This window comes from Ostrinia furnacalis, unplaced genomic scaffold (genome assembly GCF_004193835.3).
Source record: "Ostrinia furnacalis isolate ACB-3 unplaced genomic scaffold, ASM419383v2 OfSCF0319, whole genome shotgun sequence".
Lineage (NCBI taxonomy): Eukaryota > Metazoa > Arthropoda > Insecta > Lepidoptera > Crambidae > Ostrinia > Ostrinia furnacalis.
Window position 1 is genome coordinate 503,747 of NW_021130558.1, and position 19,328 is coordinate 523,074.

The 19,328-nt window shown below is 35.4% G+C and overlaps 2 protein-coding genes across 2 annotated transcripts in view; both read right to left on the reverse strand.

The window, feature by feature from the left end:
- Positions 1–2,585: 2,585 nt before the first annotated feature.
- Positions 2,586–3,902, reverse strand: LOC114360183 (uncharacterized). The gene has a single exon (XM_028314768.1). It carries the CDS (start codon positions 3,900–3,902, stop codon positions 2,586–2,588), a length of 1,317 nt encoding a protein of 438 aa, XP_028170569.1.
- Positions 3,903–14,912: 11,010 nt separating this feature from the next.
- The window catches only part of GABA-B-R1 (gamma-aminobutyric acid type B receptor subunit 1), a 77,214-nt gene continuing 72,798 nt past the window's right edge, over positions 14,913–19,328 (reverse strand). The window contains exon 15 of the mRNA XM_028314646.1: positions 14,913–17,727. Within this exon, the coding sequence (XP_028170447.1) occupies positions 17,705–17,727 (23 nt within the window). The 3' untranslated portion in view covers positions 14,913–17,704. The remainder of the gene's footprint in view (positions 17,728–19,328) is intronic.

The following is a 19,328-nucleotide window of genomic DNA, read 5'->3' on the forward strand; positions in this document are numbered from 1 at the left end:
TATGATTAAGGTTTTATCGTCTAATGTATTATAAACTGAAAGTAATACATTTATTCACTTAATTAGGAAAATAGTTATATAGCCCGCCTTTAGAAAAAGGAAAATAAGTCCAATCGAAACGATAATAATATACGAGTACATACAAAAAAGTATTTATCTAATAAAATAATCACAAAATAAATAAAATAAAAAGCAATAAGATATTGAAAAAGTCAAGCTTCCACCGATCAAATAAGAAGTGTTAACGCACCTCAACACGACAAGGAGCCGGTAAATAGGAGCTATTCACTTTCGACGAGTCCATTACGAAATGTCCCCGATTCCCGCGATCCCCTATCTACAAGTTAACTCAAACACGGGGATATTTGGTATGTAACCACAGACAACTTTGACCAATAGGCACCAGCACCTTCTTGATTGTACAATCAACTAAAGCTTAAAAAACATTGTAAATACAAAGCTTACATAAAAACGAACACCATTTTCATTCATTTGAAATTTGAAAAAATGCAGTGCAATGAGCTTGATGTAACTCTTTTTCGCGGAGATTATAAAAACAATAGGCACAGTTGATAATCCTTTTAGGACAGATATAAAGTTGAATTCGACTTTAGAAAAAGATGCCACAATGCCAGTTTTAGTTTATGAGATATGGGCTTCTGACTGGGTTGAATCGGAAGATCTAACGTGCGATATTTTCACTTCTTAAAGTATTTTTTTGCTGAAACATAAAAGTAGTTTCCTTAAGTTTTAAATTGTGATGCAATTTTAAGTTGAACACAGAACTGAAAGGTATTTCATGTGATATCTATAAGGCTAAGTGATCTATGTATGTAGCGCAAATGTATTAGGTACATTACAATTCTTTTGGCGGTGTCGGGTAGAAAAACAGGACCCTTATTTGGCGAGAGCACCCGTGACAAGTACATATTTGATGGAATTTGACTCTAGTTTTTTACTCAATTCGCGAATTGAGGTTCGGTTTTGCGTGTTATCTAATATTGGATGATTTTGATTTATTGTTTCCGCATGTCATAAAACATGAAGTAAACTTTTTGTGTGTTTTTTATGTTTGTATTGAGATATTGGGCTAAAAGAGTACTTACCTAGTCCATATTTAGAACACCATGTAAATGAAAATAAACCTATACCACGATAACTTACATAATATTTTGTGACGTGAATTGATGTTTTTATAATTTGTAGATTATTTAATCGGCAATAGACGTCAAGTGGATTAATTTTGGTTCCTATATACCTGTAGTGCTTTATCATCCTTATTAAAATCTTTCCTAAATTATTTGATAAGTAATAATTAATAGCCTAATCATCTATTATGATTAATATTGTTTACTAGTTTTTGTTTTTTCCTGATAAAACAATCTCTCTAGCTATACCAATGAAGCCTGAACTCGTGGAGTCGTTTTAATAGGCCCTTAAAAATAAGCTCGAAAAGTACTTGAATTTAAAACTTTAGATATTCGATACCTCCGCGGCTGACACCTTTGGCGACAAAGTACGCTACTTTCCTGTCACTCGATACTAATCTCATTCGGCTCGAGCGGCGTTTCCCTTCAAAAGTGTTGCCATATTTGCCGCTAGAAAATACAATTTCGGGTAGTTGCGACCACGAAGTGTTGTTCGAGCTCTGTCCCGAGAGGTTTGTGGTTATTTTGGGTATCGTTACTTGGATAAACTATCGATTAATTGTCATTTACTGGATTTTATAGATTATCGAGCACGTGTACAAGGGCCTACATACTCGTACTAATAGAGACTGATCTGTCATTTTACCAATTTTTTCTAATGAAAGGCAGGAATAGGAAAAGCATTCAATATTATAATGTAAATTCTAAACTCAACAAACTTTTTGTTTTATCACTAAAACATTTGCTCTGAAATTCAGCCAATCGATTACGCACGGGATAGCTGTGCCATAGTAAAATGGATATAGTAAGCAAAGATAATTTTTGTACATGTATGTGTGAATGCAAAGAATGTAACGATCTTCTACTCAATCTTAGGCGACAGTAGCCTAATGATGTCGGTGGTGGAATAGGACTACCCTCACTTTTACATAGATGTCGTAAGAGACCACAAAGTAAGAAATATGCGAATATTAGGCATCAGCGTTAAGTGTGTTAGCTCTAGGCCATATGTCTTTAATAAATTGGATAGTAGATCGTAGATCCATAGGTCGCTGGTCTTTTTCAGTTTCGATTAGAGTTAATACTGGTCCACTGCTGAGGAAATGAGATGGTGTCAAGAAGTCCAGATCATCTGGATCTTCTGAAATTGCACATAATGGTCGTGTGTTTAAACAGCCTTCTAACTGTGTTAATAGAGTAGAAAATTCTTCGTAGGTAAGTTTTTGGTCTCCAAGTACTCTACGTAGATGGTATTTGAGGCTCTTGACGGCAGCCTCCCAGATACCTCCTGCACTTGGCCAGGATGGTGCATTAAAATGCCATTCTATTTGCATTTCTGCTAGACTTTGGTAAATGTTATCATCCATGGTTTGTTTTAAGTTGAAATATTCTTGTTGTATGGTATTGTTAGCTCCCACAAAATTCGTTCCATTATCACTATACATGTGTCTTGGGGCGCCTCGTCGTGCTGTCATCCTTATAAAGGTTGTTCTGTAATGCTTTGGCTGCCTCTGGATATCTGTGAGCTTCATCTTTCGCTAACTGTTGCATGGTCATGAGGGCTAGAAATGGAGCGGCTTTTGTTCCATAAGTAACCGTGGTTAATTGAAACTCTTGAAGTGGTTTATTTGGCGAATCTCTCCATATGATTTTCTGGTATCGCTGATCATCTTCATTTATGAGGATTTGTCTGTACATTTTTTCTGCGTCCGCTACATATCCTATTTTATATTGTCTCCATTTAATTATTACTGAAAGGAGGTCATGTTGTAAGTTCGGTCCGCTGTACATAAGGTCATTCACACTTAGTCCAGTGGCCGTTTTTGCTGATCCGTTGAATACGACTCGGATTGCAGTAGTGGTTGACTCAGACCGTACGACACAGTGGTGTGGTAAAAAACATTCTATTTCTTGGTTATTATGGCTTATTTTCATGTGGCCGAGATTAAAATATTCATTCATGAACTGTTTGTATCCAATTGCTATTTGGTTATTTTTACATAATTTCTTTTCTAATTGGTAAAATTGAGCGATGGCTTTAGATTTAGATTCTCCTAGTTTTTCATCTGCATCTGGTTTCATAGGTAATCTGACGACATAACGACCATCTGGTTGGCGTTTTGTTTCTGTTTGGTATTGTTGTATGCAATATAAGTCTTCAGTTGATTGGTTATTGTTCTTGTCTGTCAAATCTTCTATCTCCCAAAATTTTTGTATGTCGTCATAGTTGTTCAGAATAACATTACAGTAATAAGATTTGATATTTCCACACAGTATCCACCCTAATTGCGTTTGTTGTGCAATAGGTTGGGATTGGTCTTGTTTTATAATCCCGTGTAACATAATTTGGGAATATACATCGGCACCAAGTAATAGGTCAACTGGACGGCTTCGGTTAAAATCGGGGTCTGCAAGTTGTATATTGTCGAGATATTGCCATGAGGGCTTGCTGAAGGATTGATTTGGTAACTTTTTGATGAGGTTTCGCATTATGAAAACATCAGTGTTCATGGTGAAGTCGTTATGTAATGATGCTACGGTAATGGTAATAACGCCCTTGCAAGTGTTTTCTTTCGCTCCAATGCCAAAGATAACGCCTTTACATCTTTGGCGTGGTATTCCAAGTTGTTGTGCTGCATTTTCAGATATTATTGATGTTTGAGATCCTTGGTCAATGAGGGCTCTCATAGTCTTGTAAGTTCCATCAGCTGCTAAGACATTAACTTGGGCGGTTGCTAACAAAACGTCGGTCATTGACTGGTGATCGTTCGACACGTGTGACACATAATTTGGTTGATGACGCTGATTGTTAAAACTTGGGTTGGCAACTGGACGATTATACGTGTAAGCATTGTGCAATAGCGTGTTATGCTTTTCGTTGCAAATGCGACATGTTTTTTGTGAATTGCAATCTCTGCCATTATGATTGATTAGGCAANACAACCACTGCCTCCCGCCCGTACATCTTCGAGCCGGATGTGAAAAGAATAAGATGGTTCAGATGTACGGGCGGGAGGCAGTGGTTGTAAGGCACCGCTCCCGTGCCCGGGATATGCGGTCAGGAAGGGAACTAACTCCCTAGTGAGCCTAGAGTCCCTATTCCCTAAGACACTAATAGTGGCGACTGACTGATGATGATAATTCGGCTAAACACACATTTTCGAAAAAAAACAAAACTGCTAAATATGACGCTTCAGGAAGTTTCGAGATATCATACTAGCTATAATATTTTCCTGTGGCAAGTTCCGAGAGAACTTTGGTAGCCAGCCGGCTACGTTTGGGTAAAGCCTTTAACTGTTAGTCTCATTTACATGTAAATCGTGATGAATACCTTAACTGCACGCTCTACTGTTCAGGCTCCGTTATAGAGCCAAAGACCCGTTTGCTCAGAAGTTTAGTCATTCTGTTAGTCTTATGTAGGAGGTGTTTCAAGGGAAAACCTAATCTCCAAGTTATTTAGTTTCATTATTTACGCTTTATTTATTTAAGTCCTAAATGTATCATGACTAGTTTATCATTGAGTTATAGTTATCGTTACCTATTTTCAATATACTTAAGGTAGATACTGCTTGAGAAATTGATTACCTACTTGAATGTAGATAGCTAGTTTTATTGTTAAATAAATAAAATTATAATAAAAATAAACTTTTTTAAAAACAAGCTTTTATTCTGAATTTCGAAAGTTTGTATCGCGCATGGAATTTATTCCTCTTTTTCTCTGTTTGCGCTACAAGCTTTCGAAATTCAGAATAAAAGCTTGTTTTTAAAAAAGTTTATTTTTATTATAATTTTATTTTACACTTTTTAGTTATATCTTAATCTCAGGACCCTGGACGTTATCTAACACTAAAGTGCTCGAAAAGACAAATCCAACGAACCCAAACTCGATGAGTTTCCGCCGTTTTGTTTAGGAGTTCCTATGGCCACCTCCCGACTCCATCATCAGACCAGCTCAATGGTACCATAATATTGCATTGTCATCGGACTTACACATGTATGCAAAATTTCAGCTCAATAGGAAACCGGGAAGTGGGTCAATTTTAAGTTGCAAGATTTGACGACAGACACCAGACATGTGAAAGTAATAAAAAGCTTGTAATAAATATGACTATTATAGATATTAGGCTCGTATATTGAAACTTGATCCTCAGTGGGTTTCCCTTCCAAAAAAGGTAATGCGGCAGAAAATTGTAAGAAACATTAGGTCTTATCCCATCCCGAATGAACAAGCATACCTACAAAATGGGGTTAGACTACAAATCGCAAATTAAATCGGTTGCACGCATGCAAAATTTATCTTGTTAGGCCTGGCAGGAAATTTCCTAGAATCCGATAATATTTTAGTCTAATCTCCAAACCATCTTTCTAAAAATTCTTGACAGCTATTGGAATTGGAAACATATCCAAAAAAGGTAATGCGGCAGAAAATTGTAAGAAACATTAGGTCTTATCCCATCCCGAATGAACAAGCATACAAAATGGGGTTAGACTACAAATCGCAAATTAAATCGGTTGCGCGCATGCAAAATTTATCTTGTTAGGCCTGGCAGGAAATTTCCTAGAATCCGATAATATTTTAGTCTAATCTCCAAACCATCTTTCTAAAAATTCTTGACAGCTATTGGAATTGGAAACATATTATAAATTCTGCGGTCATATCCAGCTTTCTGTTTGGAGTTTGATCATGAGAACCCTCTCGGAATTCTCTCAAAGGCGTGTTTTTACTTACTCCAAGCGGGTAATTCAATTTGGTAACGTTGTAAGCATTTTCGTTGAAAAATATAAAACTTACAGAGCTGAGGCTAGGCGGAGTGGCACGATTTGTAATTCAGATCTCCGAGGGGTGTATACTATTGCACGCTTGTTGGCGATGAATGCAAAGGTGAGCTTTTCTCGGATATTTCACATTTTCAAAAGAGATCTAGACAGGTATGCATTTTAGACTCGGCAGACCACCTGCGGGTTAAATATTTAAAAAGGAATGGCTGGTTTAGTTACTGCACTAAAGGAAGATATAATAGTTGGTTATCTCTATAAGTTTGAAATTTCACTTATAAGGGCAATTGACAGTCTTCAAAGATAGGTAACGTGTCAAATCAAGTTATTTAAAATTCAGAAATTCTCGTCATATACATCGCCTCTTTCTTGGTTATTGTTATAAATTATTCAGAGTGCAAATTGAATTTGTCGTGTTGTTTGTTAGACTAACTGGAATTTAAATATTAATTATATTTGCATTGTGATAACTCATCACAATGTCAGTTACCAGTAATTGGACTTGGCTATTGTTGGGAGTATTATTTACTTTATTAAAGAAATAGATGTAGCTAGAATAAATTAACAAGAAAATAAGCTAAATAGACTTAGGCTGGGTTGCACCATCTTACTTTAACTTTGAAAAATGTCAAATATCTGTCGAACTCCATACAAAACGCACCGGTTATTGTCATAGTTACCGTTATAGTTAGGTGGTGCAACTCAGCTTTAGCAAAACATAATACCGAGTGACAAGTACCTAATCGTCATATCTACTAGGTACGTAAAGACGGGGATGAATGTTTTTTGCGATCCCAAAAGGAGAATGTTGATTGATTTTATGTCCTAGATGATTGGAGAATCCAAGGTTTTGAACGCCATGAGTCCTTGAGTCATAAAAATATTATTTACAATTCAGATATTTTAGCTAAATAGGTAGCAATTAATTTAGTGGCTTTGTAAATATAGAGATCCATTCTCCCTTAGTGAATCAGCATCATTAAAAATGTTTTGAAAATGGTATTCTCACACAATGTGTTGTGCGAGGACGCAGCTCGCCAACATACATCCCTCTTTATGACTTTTGACCGCCTTCAAAATAAAAGGGTAACCTCATTCACGTTTGTTGTATTCCTCTACGGTAGGGTTGCCAGGGTTTTGGCATAAAGCCGGCCATTAAAAATAATTATGTGATATGGTCACAAAAGGCCATTGTTCTTTGAAGGATTTGGGCAATAGGTACATGTTTTATTTCCTTTGCAAACTAAATTACTGAAAAAAGTTCTAAAGAATAAAATTTTAGAATACTTTGTATGTCTACAGCTGGATAAAGTCCTTCCCCAAGGATTTCAACAACGACCGGTCCTGTGCTGCCCGCATCCAGTAGGTACAGTTTTACGTGTGCAAAAAGCAGGTTATAGGTAAATAGCAAAATGGTAATGGTAAATAATAAAGTTGTAGAATTAATTCCAATTTCCAAAATGAAGTGTAACAAATTCTTTTGACATCTCTATTTAAGCTGAAATTCCGGACAAACCGAAACGCCGGACAGTGTCCGAATGGATCCTATAGGATAGTATCCCTACTCTACCCTCCAACTTGCGGGTAACCTTTTCATTCGGTCACATTTATTTTTTGCGTGAGTAGGCATCATCCGTTTGCATAGCGGTTACAGTCAAGATTTCGGTAACACGTATACTACACTGGTAAAATATTTGTCGAATTTACATATGTATGTTTGTTTGCAAAACGACAACGCGGAATGCTGTTTGTTTTTCTTTTTTCCACATAAATCATCATGTTATTTTTTCGAACAAAAATACCTGTCTTTAACTTTGGTTGGGTTTTCCCGAATAATTGAACAAGATTTACTGAAATATTTTGGACTGAATCTTCATGATATTCAATTTATTTCAATCAAAAATTACCCTAGTTTCAGGGGCTGTATTTTCTCTGAATATTCTTCTATAATATTTTCATTTGGGCTGACTATTTTCGTAACAAGTTTCTCTCGAATAAGAAGATGTCTACGTGTTTATGTTAGGGTATCTCATTGGAACTTACTTCTAAAGCGATGATAGGGCAAACGAACGTTGTAATAGGGTTGCTTCTTGCCTCAAAATAACGATTTGTAGTACACTTATGGGGAAAATATTGATCTCTTGTTTAAAGGACCACCAATACAACACTAGCGATTGACAGTTAAACGCCTATTTACCAAAATGGGTGGTGATAACATAAAAAGCCGTAGTGTAATATAACTTCTAGAAATAAAGCAATATTTTAAATGGATAGTAACCACAACTTGGCAACGACTTTAATGTTCTGAGGTTTTCTGTAATGTAGGACATTTCAAAAAGATTTAGATTCCACTTTTGGTAGTGCTTTTCAGTTTAGTTTGGTAAAACATCACAATGTTTGGCCTGATAATCACTTACCATCAGGTGAGATACAGGCTAAGAGATTCCTCATTGTGGATAAAAAAAATGGGATGCCTAATTTGATTTGTGCAACAAGTCTATGTACCAGAAATGAGAGAAAATTATATGTTACAATCTATGTACTCTCGTTTTATTGAAGTATATTACGGCACAAACAAGTGGCGATCCATGTGAAGAGAGAGAAATCATTTGATATTTTATTCTTTGAAGTAACAAGTCCTATAAACACTAATTTGAAACAATTAAAATGAAGACTTTTGAAGAAATGTAATTGACCTCCCAAGAATAGGTAATATTTATTTTTCTGTGGGAATGTCTCAACTGGCAACCCTGCTGTTTGGTACGAGTCTAAGAATCTATGCCATTTGCGCAAATCGTAATTGGATTATTATCTGAGTCACGTCCATTAAGCGGATGAAACGAGATTGAATTGCAAAATGTAGCGAGTTTGACATTGTACATTAGGCTCCCGTGTAAGCGCGGACCTTCAGATAAGTACCTACTTACTTATACACTAATTCTAAAAAGCTTTCATTCCTTTTTATTTCCTAGAAATATTAAATGATTAGTTTTGGGAAACTTTGGATTAGCCCAGCAACCTTTTATTGACCCTTAACAGACAAGATAAAGTTTTGGTTGACGTGACGTAATTAGGGAAAAGGGAAAAGGAAACTTAAGTCTTTTGGATTCCAATTGGATCCATAAGGATGAATAGAGCGTATGTTGTAGAATTTATCGCTGAAAAATTGCATTGAATGCTGGAGAGTGGGGAATATGGGACATATTCAAGATATGCGGTAACTTTGCTTGATCGTATGCGTTTAGTTGGAGGATATTTTGTCCCCGACTCTTTCCGGGGTTAAACGCACACACAGAATTTCACTATTTACTATTATTGTAGCACAAGCCCCTATATTATTATTCAAAGAAAGCCCGGGTTAACTGTTGATTGAAGCCACAACGGAAACAGATGTATTAAACGGGAAGAAAAACATGTTGCAGGTCCCGATGGAAATCTCTTACAGTCCAGCACACATTGGGCGGGTTGATTTATGTGCTTGTTTTAACCACACGTTATAAATAACGTTTAAGTTTCTAATTCAACGAAAATAACGGTTTTACTGCAAGAAATGGTTTCTAAAGGGCCGCGTTCCAGACCCTGTAGGTAGATAGCTACCTACTCAAATTATTCTTAAACTGTAAAATAAAAAGGGCCGGCGAAAAATAAAAAAAGGCAAACGCTTTGCGCTGGATGACAAAACAATTCCACTACTGTCGGCAATTTTTCATCTCGTTAAAATAAAAATGTGGGGCCTTTTGCGAAAATTTAAACTTAAAATTGCAAAGAATTAAGCGGAGCTATGATTTTGGAATTCTTAAATATTTTTTTTTCTCTCGGCGGATATAATTTCATCAAGGATGTTCTCCGCGGACAAAATCTAATAAGGCAGTTGGAAACTTTTTGGAACTCGTTTCTGTTTTCATTGTTGTTTAATCATGCTTTGTGGTGGTGTGTCTGGGGTGGTGGCGTAGTGAGGCGGGTCGTTACATTCCCTCTAATATGGTCGAGTGAAGCGATGGCTGGTTCACTCGTCATGTCTGTGAACAGGCGCTGCTTTCGGGGACTGGTCAATCCAAGTTATTCAAATTTATGTATGCGAGTCATTTCTACTAGTATCTTAATATGTAAGTCTAGATATTAGCACGTCACTACCTTGTTTAATATACCTCGCAATCTTGTATACCCATTCTTATAAGATACACCATACAAGAATGCATGGTAAATTCAGTGAACTGCTCCTGAATCGAATGTACCTACTACTACTATTTCTATTTATTTATATTAACCGGCAGACAGTGGTGACTGAGTTTGTTGCGGCGCTTCTTCTCAGCACTTGCCAAATGTTGGTCTCGAAGCGCTGGTAGGGTAAAAAGATTATGAGACATGTAGAGGCTCCTTAAGAGCAAAATGACGATTTGTAAGAACTATTTATTAGTCCAAACAAATAAAGAAATTTTGACTTTGAAATTTTGACTTTGACTTTGACTTTGCGGAGAGAAATACTTAATGTACTTTGGGGTTAGTTCTGCAAAATTTTGGACTTTAGGAGACATTGTTTAATAACTAAAGGGTCCAGTGTGTTGTAGTCTGAAATAAAATATGCTTCAAATTAATTATTTAAAACCCTATCTAAGGGTGTTGTAAACCTAACTCTCCAGTTTCTGTTTTAAATGTTACATTGCTGACATGAAAATTTTGGGAAAGCTGTCCTATTGAATAAATTTTTGCCCTTTTAAACGAATTTACATTTCGGAGAAAAAATATTATCATCTAATGTTTTTTTACTTTTTAGGATACAATTAATTACTTAATTAGTAAAATTTAATTTGGTTGGATTAATTTAAAACATTGAGAAAACAAAACGGTTTATCAAAAAGGACATCTGATAAACGGCTGTAAAAAACGTACCGACATTCACTGAAAATGACAGACTTGTTAACAGGATCACGAATCTAATTAGGCCAAAAATTTAATCTAATATTTTTTGTTTAGCAGTCACGTCTCTTTTTAATTAGTTTGCGGGTTCAGAAGGTTTCAAGTGTCAAAAATATTTCCGGCGCGAGAATACACTGTACAGTCCGTTGCGTGATATTGCTTTGATAGCACCCCATTTTTTAGGTTCGTTCGTTCATTTCAGCCAAATGATTGCACTGCTGGACCAAGGCCCCCCCCCTAAGGATTTCCATAATGACCCGTCCTGCGCTGCCCGCATCCAGGCTCTTCCCGCGACGTGCCGCAACCTTCACCAGATCGTCGGTCCACCTAGTGGGTAGATTGCCCACGCTACGTCTTCCGGTCCACGGTCGCCATTCGAGAACTTTTGTGCCCCAACGGCCTTTCTTTTTAGGTAAAAGATTTTTATTAATCACTTTATGATGTGAAAGGACATTATTGAATAAACACATCTTAACATCCAATTTTTATAACATCGGTTTACTACCTTCACCAGTTTTCCATTTTCATTTTATGAAATGTTACCTTCACTTGTAGATTTTCGAGAAAACTAGTAGTACCTACTCATACTAGTTTGCAATTTACCTTTCGCTATCGTGGTCGACTGTAGGTACTCCAGAGCGCCTCTAATTGGTATGCTGAGCGCGGCCGCGGTCAACGTTCCTCAGTTGAATTGGGGCATCTGCATTTTAGCATTTAACACACCAGAAGTCTTCCCTCGGCTGTTGGGCTGGAGTTGGTCTGATTCTGACTGAGTTTTGTCAACTTAGATCACGTAACTGAGTGTACACCGATTTTTATCCCCTTACTAATAAAAGTTATCCACTCGTTGAACACTTGTTTAAAGTGACGTCTAGTATTGGAAATGTCACTTTAAACTACTGTTCAACTTGTTATTAGTAAGGGGGTTAGAGTTTATTTAGGTTGAGTGTATTGATGGTAGTGATCATATTTCCTGTAGAAACATGGTTTAAACTTTTGTTTGTTTATTATACGTACCTACTGAACTAAAGGTTGTTGTTTTACTTAAACTATTAATAAAACTTTGTCTATTTAAATTATTTCATACAACATTTTAGAAGGAAAATTATTCTCATTCCTCGAATTTCAAACGGTATTTATTCTGTGCTAGAGGCAATTAACTGAAATTCTGTGTTTCTAAGAGACAGACTAGAATAAGTAAAACTAGTATTCCGTTCCTGGTAGTTCTGCAGTAGAAAACTTAACTACTATTTCTAACAAGTGCCATAATCTTGCTTCTGTCAATGTGTACAGTTCTTTGAGACAGCTCTCTCTTGGTATTACTGAAATAATAAATAAATATTAGACTCGAGCGGTGGCACAAATAAAATCAAGTAGGTATCTTTATTAAACTACACTATCTTTTACCTGAGTCTTTGCTCGCGTAGAAACAGCCCTAGACAAAAAATGTAAAATGTGACAGTTTTTATGTCAAAAGATGGTCGAGATGTTTTTTTTGTTTGGAGTTTCAATGGATTCGATTTTCGATTCGATCAAAAGTGCCACTTGTTTAGACCCACTGGAACTGTCATAAAAGAGCATGTACGCTTAGTCCACCGATCAAAACTATTTATTTAATTGTGATCAAAACTCTCTTCCCAGAAATCCCAAATCCCCATTTACTTGCATTTGTTTCAATGTATCCCTGAACTAAGGTTATTAACATTGTGTTCATTGCTATAAGCATAAAATCAGACCAACAGACTTAATTTCAAAAGTCTCTAATACCAACCTATTGATATGGATTACTCATTAATACTTATCAGTAAGTAGATAATAAATGTTACATTCTCAACTTCAAATATTACACGTGGATGAACAATTAAAACCACTTAATAAGACTGTAACGTATCTGTAATTATGTTATAAAATAGAAATATTGATTTCAAAAGTAATTAACGAGTCCATTAATCACTGAACCCGATCGCTGAGTGGTCGGCCCTCCATATTTGTGAAATTTATTGTATCCATTATTAGGTTTCAATCAATTTTTAAAATGGCCGACTTTGCTGCTGTTTATACAGTGATTTAATGTTTGATAATAATTTTATAACTACACTGCACTAACGTATTTTGTCGTCTAGGGATAGTTTATTTAAAACTGTTTAGTTTGCTTATGGTACACTCACGCAAACAGATTGTCTGTTTTTATTTTAGTGAAATAAAACATTTCACGATACAAAACATTCATTAGTTAAAACGATGTTTCAGCCTTGTTTTTTATGACCCTCCCTCCTTTGGTTAAGTGCTTTTTGTATTTTGCAATAGTTCAAGGTGACAAGGTTATTTTTTTATTTCATTGGGTAAAAATGGCATAGTTAAAAGTTCTATCTGCCCTCAGGGGTGGACATTCCGGTGGCAAAGATACTTAGGCTGGGTTGCACCATCTTACTTTAACTTTAACAAACGTCAAAAATCTTACAAACTCCATACAAAAAGCACCGGTTATCGTTATAGTTACTGTTAAGTTGTATCACTTTACAACTCAGGTTAGTCATGATTCAAACACTAGTGTCAAAGTTAGGCTAGCCATAAAGGACAATGTTCGTTCTCCATACATTGTTCGCCTAAGAACCAACAATTTTGACATATTACTACCCGAAAGCGAAATAATACGATTCTGTGTGTAAGAACAATGATNTTTTGCCAACACCTCCAACCTTGGCCTCCAACTAATTAGGCAGTGATAGTTTAACGTAAAACAAGAGCCCTTTGGGTAATGAATTGTCAGCTTTTTTTAGACTAGTTTTGCCCGTGACTTCGTACCTTAATAATATTACCTACTTACCTTATTATTTTAAATTACTTGAGTAAGACCAAAACTCATTGTTAATGCGTTCTGTAAGTAAAGAACATTTTTGAATCTTTACGTACTTATCAATATGTATCAAACAAAGAAAATCAAAATGAACTCAAAATGATCCAGCTCAGTACTTAGTTTTAAATTGTGACATTTACTCGTGGACACCATACGGTGAAAATTCTACAAACAAGTTTATTTTTTTGGAGTTTCCTGGGTCTAATTAGTATCTTTCAGTATTTTCCCTGTTTTGACCCCGTTTTCAAAAAAAGGTTCTCAATTCGAGTGTATGTTTTTTTTCAGTTCATGTATTAATACATTTTATAGGGGCCACTCGTATGTATAGAGATATTAGCGTAGATAGACTAACATGTTCGGAACCTCTGTACAACTTCTCGCCGCCGTGTTTTGCGTTACCTTTTGTTCTGGGAGGCAGCCGGTCCTTTGTAGCGGTGGAGAAGCCTGGTGTCGACACGTGGCAGACCATTATTCAAGGAGCATGACTACGGGATATCTCGGCACACTGCACACTGACAGTATCTATGTAAACGTTTAATCAGCTTATGTTCGACTACGAGCGCTATTAGTTATAGAGCGCGTGTTTTGTGATCTTGAGCTGCGACATAGCTTTTCAATTTGGTAGTCAACTTTTTGAGAAGACGGTTTTATTAAAATTTGACGGGAATTATAATGCGAAAAAAACATGCAGTGGAAAATTGTCACTCAAATGGTTATTAAAAAATTGCCTTCTTTTCATAATTATAACAATTTTCCTCATGTCAATTATACGCATGCTCATATTGTAGAGATTAATGACCTGATGATGAAATCATTTTTGAAATAAATTTAACTTTTGAGGAGAATATAGGTTTAATAACGTGAGGACGTGAGACGCTTGTGAAAAATACCTTTCTAAAATTAGAGCCTCCTCTAAAGTTATTTTTCTCAAGCATCTTATCTCCCCACCTGGTGACATAAGCCTGACATTTTAGTTTCCTAAAAGTAGCTGCTTATTCAGCCAATTCAAGTAATGCTAAGCTATTACAGGCAATCGGGTGCCGTCGATTCGCGGCTGAATAGACATTTTCTGGACAAGGGCGCTCAATTGGACCTCTTATGACGTCTATCAGGTGAGATGTCATCAAAGGAGTATCTCGATTGGAAAATTCGTACGCTTTGTAAATTACGTGCAGGGAAATTCGGGTTTGGCGTGAAGGAATAAAATACAATAGTACATTCAGATCATTCGATGACTTTTTATTTACACAGTGATGACTTCGGTGAGACGTTCAGTACAATTAAACTTACAGATCACAGGGAAGTAACGGATCATTATGAAGCTTATGACAATTTGACAAACCTACCAACATTCTATGTAAACTAGTTAAACGAACCAATCTGTCGAATGAAAACTGTAGATAAATATTAATCTTTTAAACTATTTATCCTTTTTCATTGGACAGATATCAAATCATTTAAGTTCTCAAAATGTAATAAAATTTAGAATGTCAACGATTTCCTATATTTTATACTTTAAGGAACAATATATACAACGCACGAAATACTCTGTCAATTTAAAATTTATTCTATTTGCAATAATACTTGCAACATACAAAAAAGAGCAACACTATTATGTTATAAGGTATAACAACTTTGGACTGTAACTTAACGATATTAAGTTCAATTTTAAAATTGACAGTAGTTTCGCACCTTAAGACAACAATAATGGTGATACTGTGACGTAATCATTAATTCTATGCAGTCAAATCTTTGACCAAGGCCAAAATAACATTTCACTAATACAGTGAAACTATGAGTTACCATCCGTGAAAAAGTGTCGAGAGGATATGTATTGCATTTACGAACTTTTCTGCACTTTGCTTGTATTGTAGTAGGTAGGTATATCGTGCTAATTAAAAAATCTGTGACTATCTCGTCAGTGGTCATAAAATACTTAATTTCAATGATAAAAGAAAAAAAGGTTTCTTTTAATGAAATAGAGTCTAGGTACTAGAGTCATAAAAAGCTCAGTATAAATGTTAATCGGTCTTATTTGATAAATTGACAAAATATAATGACACACATTATAATTTTTAGTTTCTTTTTTGTTGATACTAATAAATAAATCGTACCTGCAACTCTGTCTTTCGGTATTCTGGGCCAGCGACAGTTCTTTTCAGTGTAGCAAAAATAAAACTTGGCTGTGATTTGAACACACGCCAAAAAGGAATTCGGAAGCAGCCGTTCCGAGAGAAAGAGCAGACTTTCATTGTGTTAAAAAACACGACAATGCATGGAAACCAACTTGTAATGGCGTAATATAACCTGAATCATATTCCTTCTTATCTGTTTAAAGAAAATGGCTGGGTCGGGTCGTCGCGTATTACGGGCCGACCCGCCTAAGAACGGGAGTCGCACCCTCTCTGAAGCTTCAGCCATACCAACGCGTGCAGATTGCATTGGCGATGGCGATCACTGCGCGTGTACTTTAGGCTAATGACAGGACACGCGTTGGTTTAGCTAAAGCTTAAGTTAAACTCATTCATGTAAGCGTTTATTTTGATCGATTTGTAGCTTTTGAAGTGCAAATGAATTCGTAAAATTGTCATTATTAGGGACGAATCAATATAACTTACAAGATTAACTAAATAAGTTAGCTCTAGAGACGTAAACATAAAATCCCACGAAACGATTCATTTCTGATAAATAAATATAACTATTTGACTCTACCTCTAAGTAGAGTATCTAGGACTAGATTTGTCACTTAACACAAATGTCCTACTTATGAATTGTAATTGGCAGTGCTGTGTATCTCTGATTTACTTAATTTATTTTCTACGAGTATGTTGTATGTCTTTTATAATGTGAATATGATTCTGATAATTTTTCAGGCAATGAAATCTTCCAAAAATGCGCGTGATTTGAAAACTTAATCTACTTTGTGAGATCGTTTTGTTATTACAACTATTTACATGTATTTAAATGTATTATGTTGTAAGTTTTGGCATCAAGTATCACTGAGATTGAGCCATCTTGGACAGGTACATTCTAATTTATTTATTTTATCGTTTTTCCTAATTATCATACTGGATTCTAGAGTCAAGATTTAGTTGTTTGGTATGGAAAAGGTTTTATACACAAAAATGCGGATGTATTTTTTAAGCGTTAGTGCCAGTAAAAACAAAGAAAAAAGAAAGCACCATCTGATACATGACGTAAGTGTTACTAACGATTTTCAGACTGTGATTTTAGTTGAAAACGAGCTTAGAGCACTCTAAAACACAAGATTTAAACTTTTTCAATTTTATTACAAGCCATAATCAAAAATTCATTGAATTATTTGGTTTCGTTACTCTGTGCATTACATACCTTCATCATGTAAAGATATTTTTTTCAGGTTATCGTTAGCAAAATACTTAAGACTGAAAATAAGTTATCATTCAAATTGAAGGTTTCTGGAAAGTATTATCTATGAGTATGTTTTGATAAAAAAACTTACTTTTGTGATACTGACATGGTAAAGTGCATCAATGAAGGATGATAACATTTTTCATAAGTAGTTTATGTAATTAAATATCTATATTAAAGTAATACATAGTCTTTCAAGTGTTTCATAATTTTATACACCTATTATTATTACAATAACATTAAAATTTTGATTTCATCGTAACATAACGATAAAACTATGATAAAATGTAACAACGGAACAATTCAACGCACCGATTCTAAAGACTTACACTCACTCGGGTTCCTGTTTTAGTAAAAGTCCATCAAAATTATGATTCAAACAGCTTCTAGTTACGCGGCTTCCTCCATGGCGGCTACTGGACAAACTTGTGAAACTAATGCTTCTATCTTTTCGCACTTTTAATCACTTAATGTCATATCATCTAACTATGTAAGAACACTTTATTTTCTTATAATTACAAAGGAATTTTTCTACAGCGTTCGTTTGAGTTGTATAGATAATAAATAATATCACTATTCTTATTCAAGCTAACATTGAAGATTCCCTTGCGGGCGATCAGATGTGTTCGTCTTGTACATCTGCGAGAGAGAAAAAGAACATTAATCTTCGTTTAATAAAACATTGAAAACCACACCCAAATATCGTTTGCTACATAACAAATGAACGTCAATGCGAAAGAAATGTTTCTAAGCTTATATTTACAATATTCTTGCGTCTTTATTCATTTCTAAACTAAAAGAAGCATGAATGTGCGCCTAGAATACGTTCCGATAGTTAATTTCTTTTTTTATGTTATTCATATGTTTGTTTTTGAATTCGGAACGCATATTAGGTGCAACAAAACGAAATCATTATTTTTACAAAAAATAAAAACATTTAACTTGCAACCACTTTTACAGCGTCGTAGGTACATAAACGATTTACACATCAACTTTACCGCGTAGGTACAAAATAAATGAAGCTATAAAATAAAACGTAAATATTCAATTACAACATTCATGCAAGGAAATCTCGTTACTTGGCATTTTACGTTTTCCTTAGCGAGTGTCACTAGTAGCGAGTTTATTTTATTCTATGTTTATTTAGTGTTGTTATGAGCCGTATACTGCGACAAATCCGGCGTCAAGAGTCTTATGTTGACAATAAAACAGTGTCGTAATATGTGTATGCTCGGGTGATCCGATACCTACTGGTTTAAGGCCACTGAGTTATCAACGAGAGTCGTGAAGCGTTGTGGGGTGCTCGGAGGAAGACAGTGGCTGGAGACGAGTGCAGTGTGTTCGGGGTAATCATGCATTGAGTTCAGAGAAATATTAAGCTGGAGTGGTGTATTATTATAAAAGAAGTGATTAATTAGACGGCTTTGTACCTTAAAAATTTCAGCGAGGCTTATTCGTTGTCCGATTGATCATTTGTTTGATAAACTAACGCGAACGAAAGTGAGTAACATTTAAATCAAAATTCAGTTCGCTCTTCAATGTTGTGATTAGTTTTAAAATTATTATTTAGCTAGAGCTGCGTACACCCTAACGTTACGTTTAAATTTTCGGTGTATTCTTCTCTGTCGTTCAATACAGCTATAAAATTATCACTTCACGGGATTTATTGCAACAATATCTATTTTAACGGTAAATAATATTTACCCTCCCGACGTTTCGGCTCGGTTGCACGAGTCATGCTATAAATGATGATAAATATTATTTACCGTTAAAATAGATATTGTTGCAATAAATCCCGTGAAGTGATAATTTTATAGTAAAAAATGCAACATAATAGTTTAAAATGTTCAATACAGCTGTTGTATATGAGTAAGAGGGATGGCTAGTTCTGAAAATCGGAGTAATTGACATGCAACAGTGACAACATATCTACGGAATTAACAACAGGGAAACAAAGAGGTTAAAAATTTAATGATTAACACACACAGCTAACTTTTCTCTGAACTCTGACAAACATCAACAAGTAGGAAGGTTGTATCGGGTACATACGGACAACACGTGGGTATTACTACACAGGGTGGATAACATTATCTACTTACATTGCGTGCTACCATATTCCTTTGGAAGTACAACCTATGCTCAAATAACATTTATTTACATACCACATAGAAAAACTATTAAACTTACAATGATCTTTTTCTCCCCGACAAAACGTTATGAATATGAAGAAAACAAAAGTC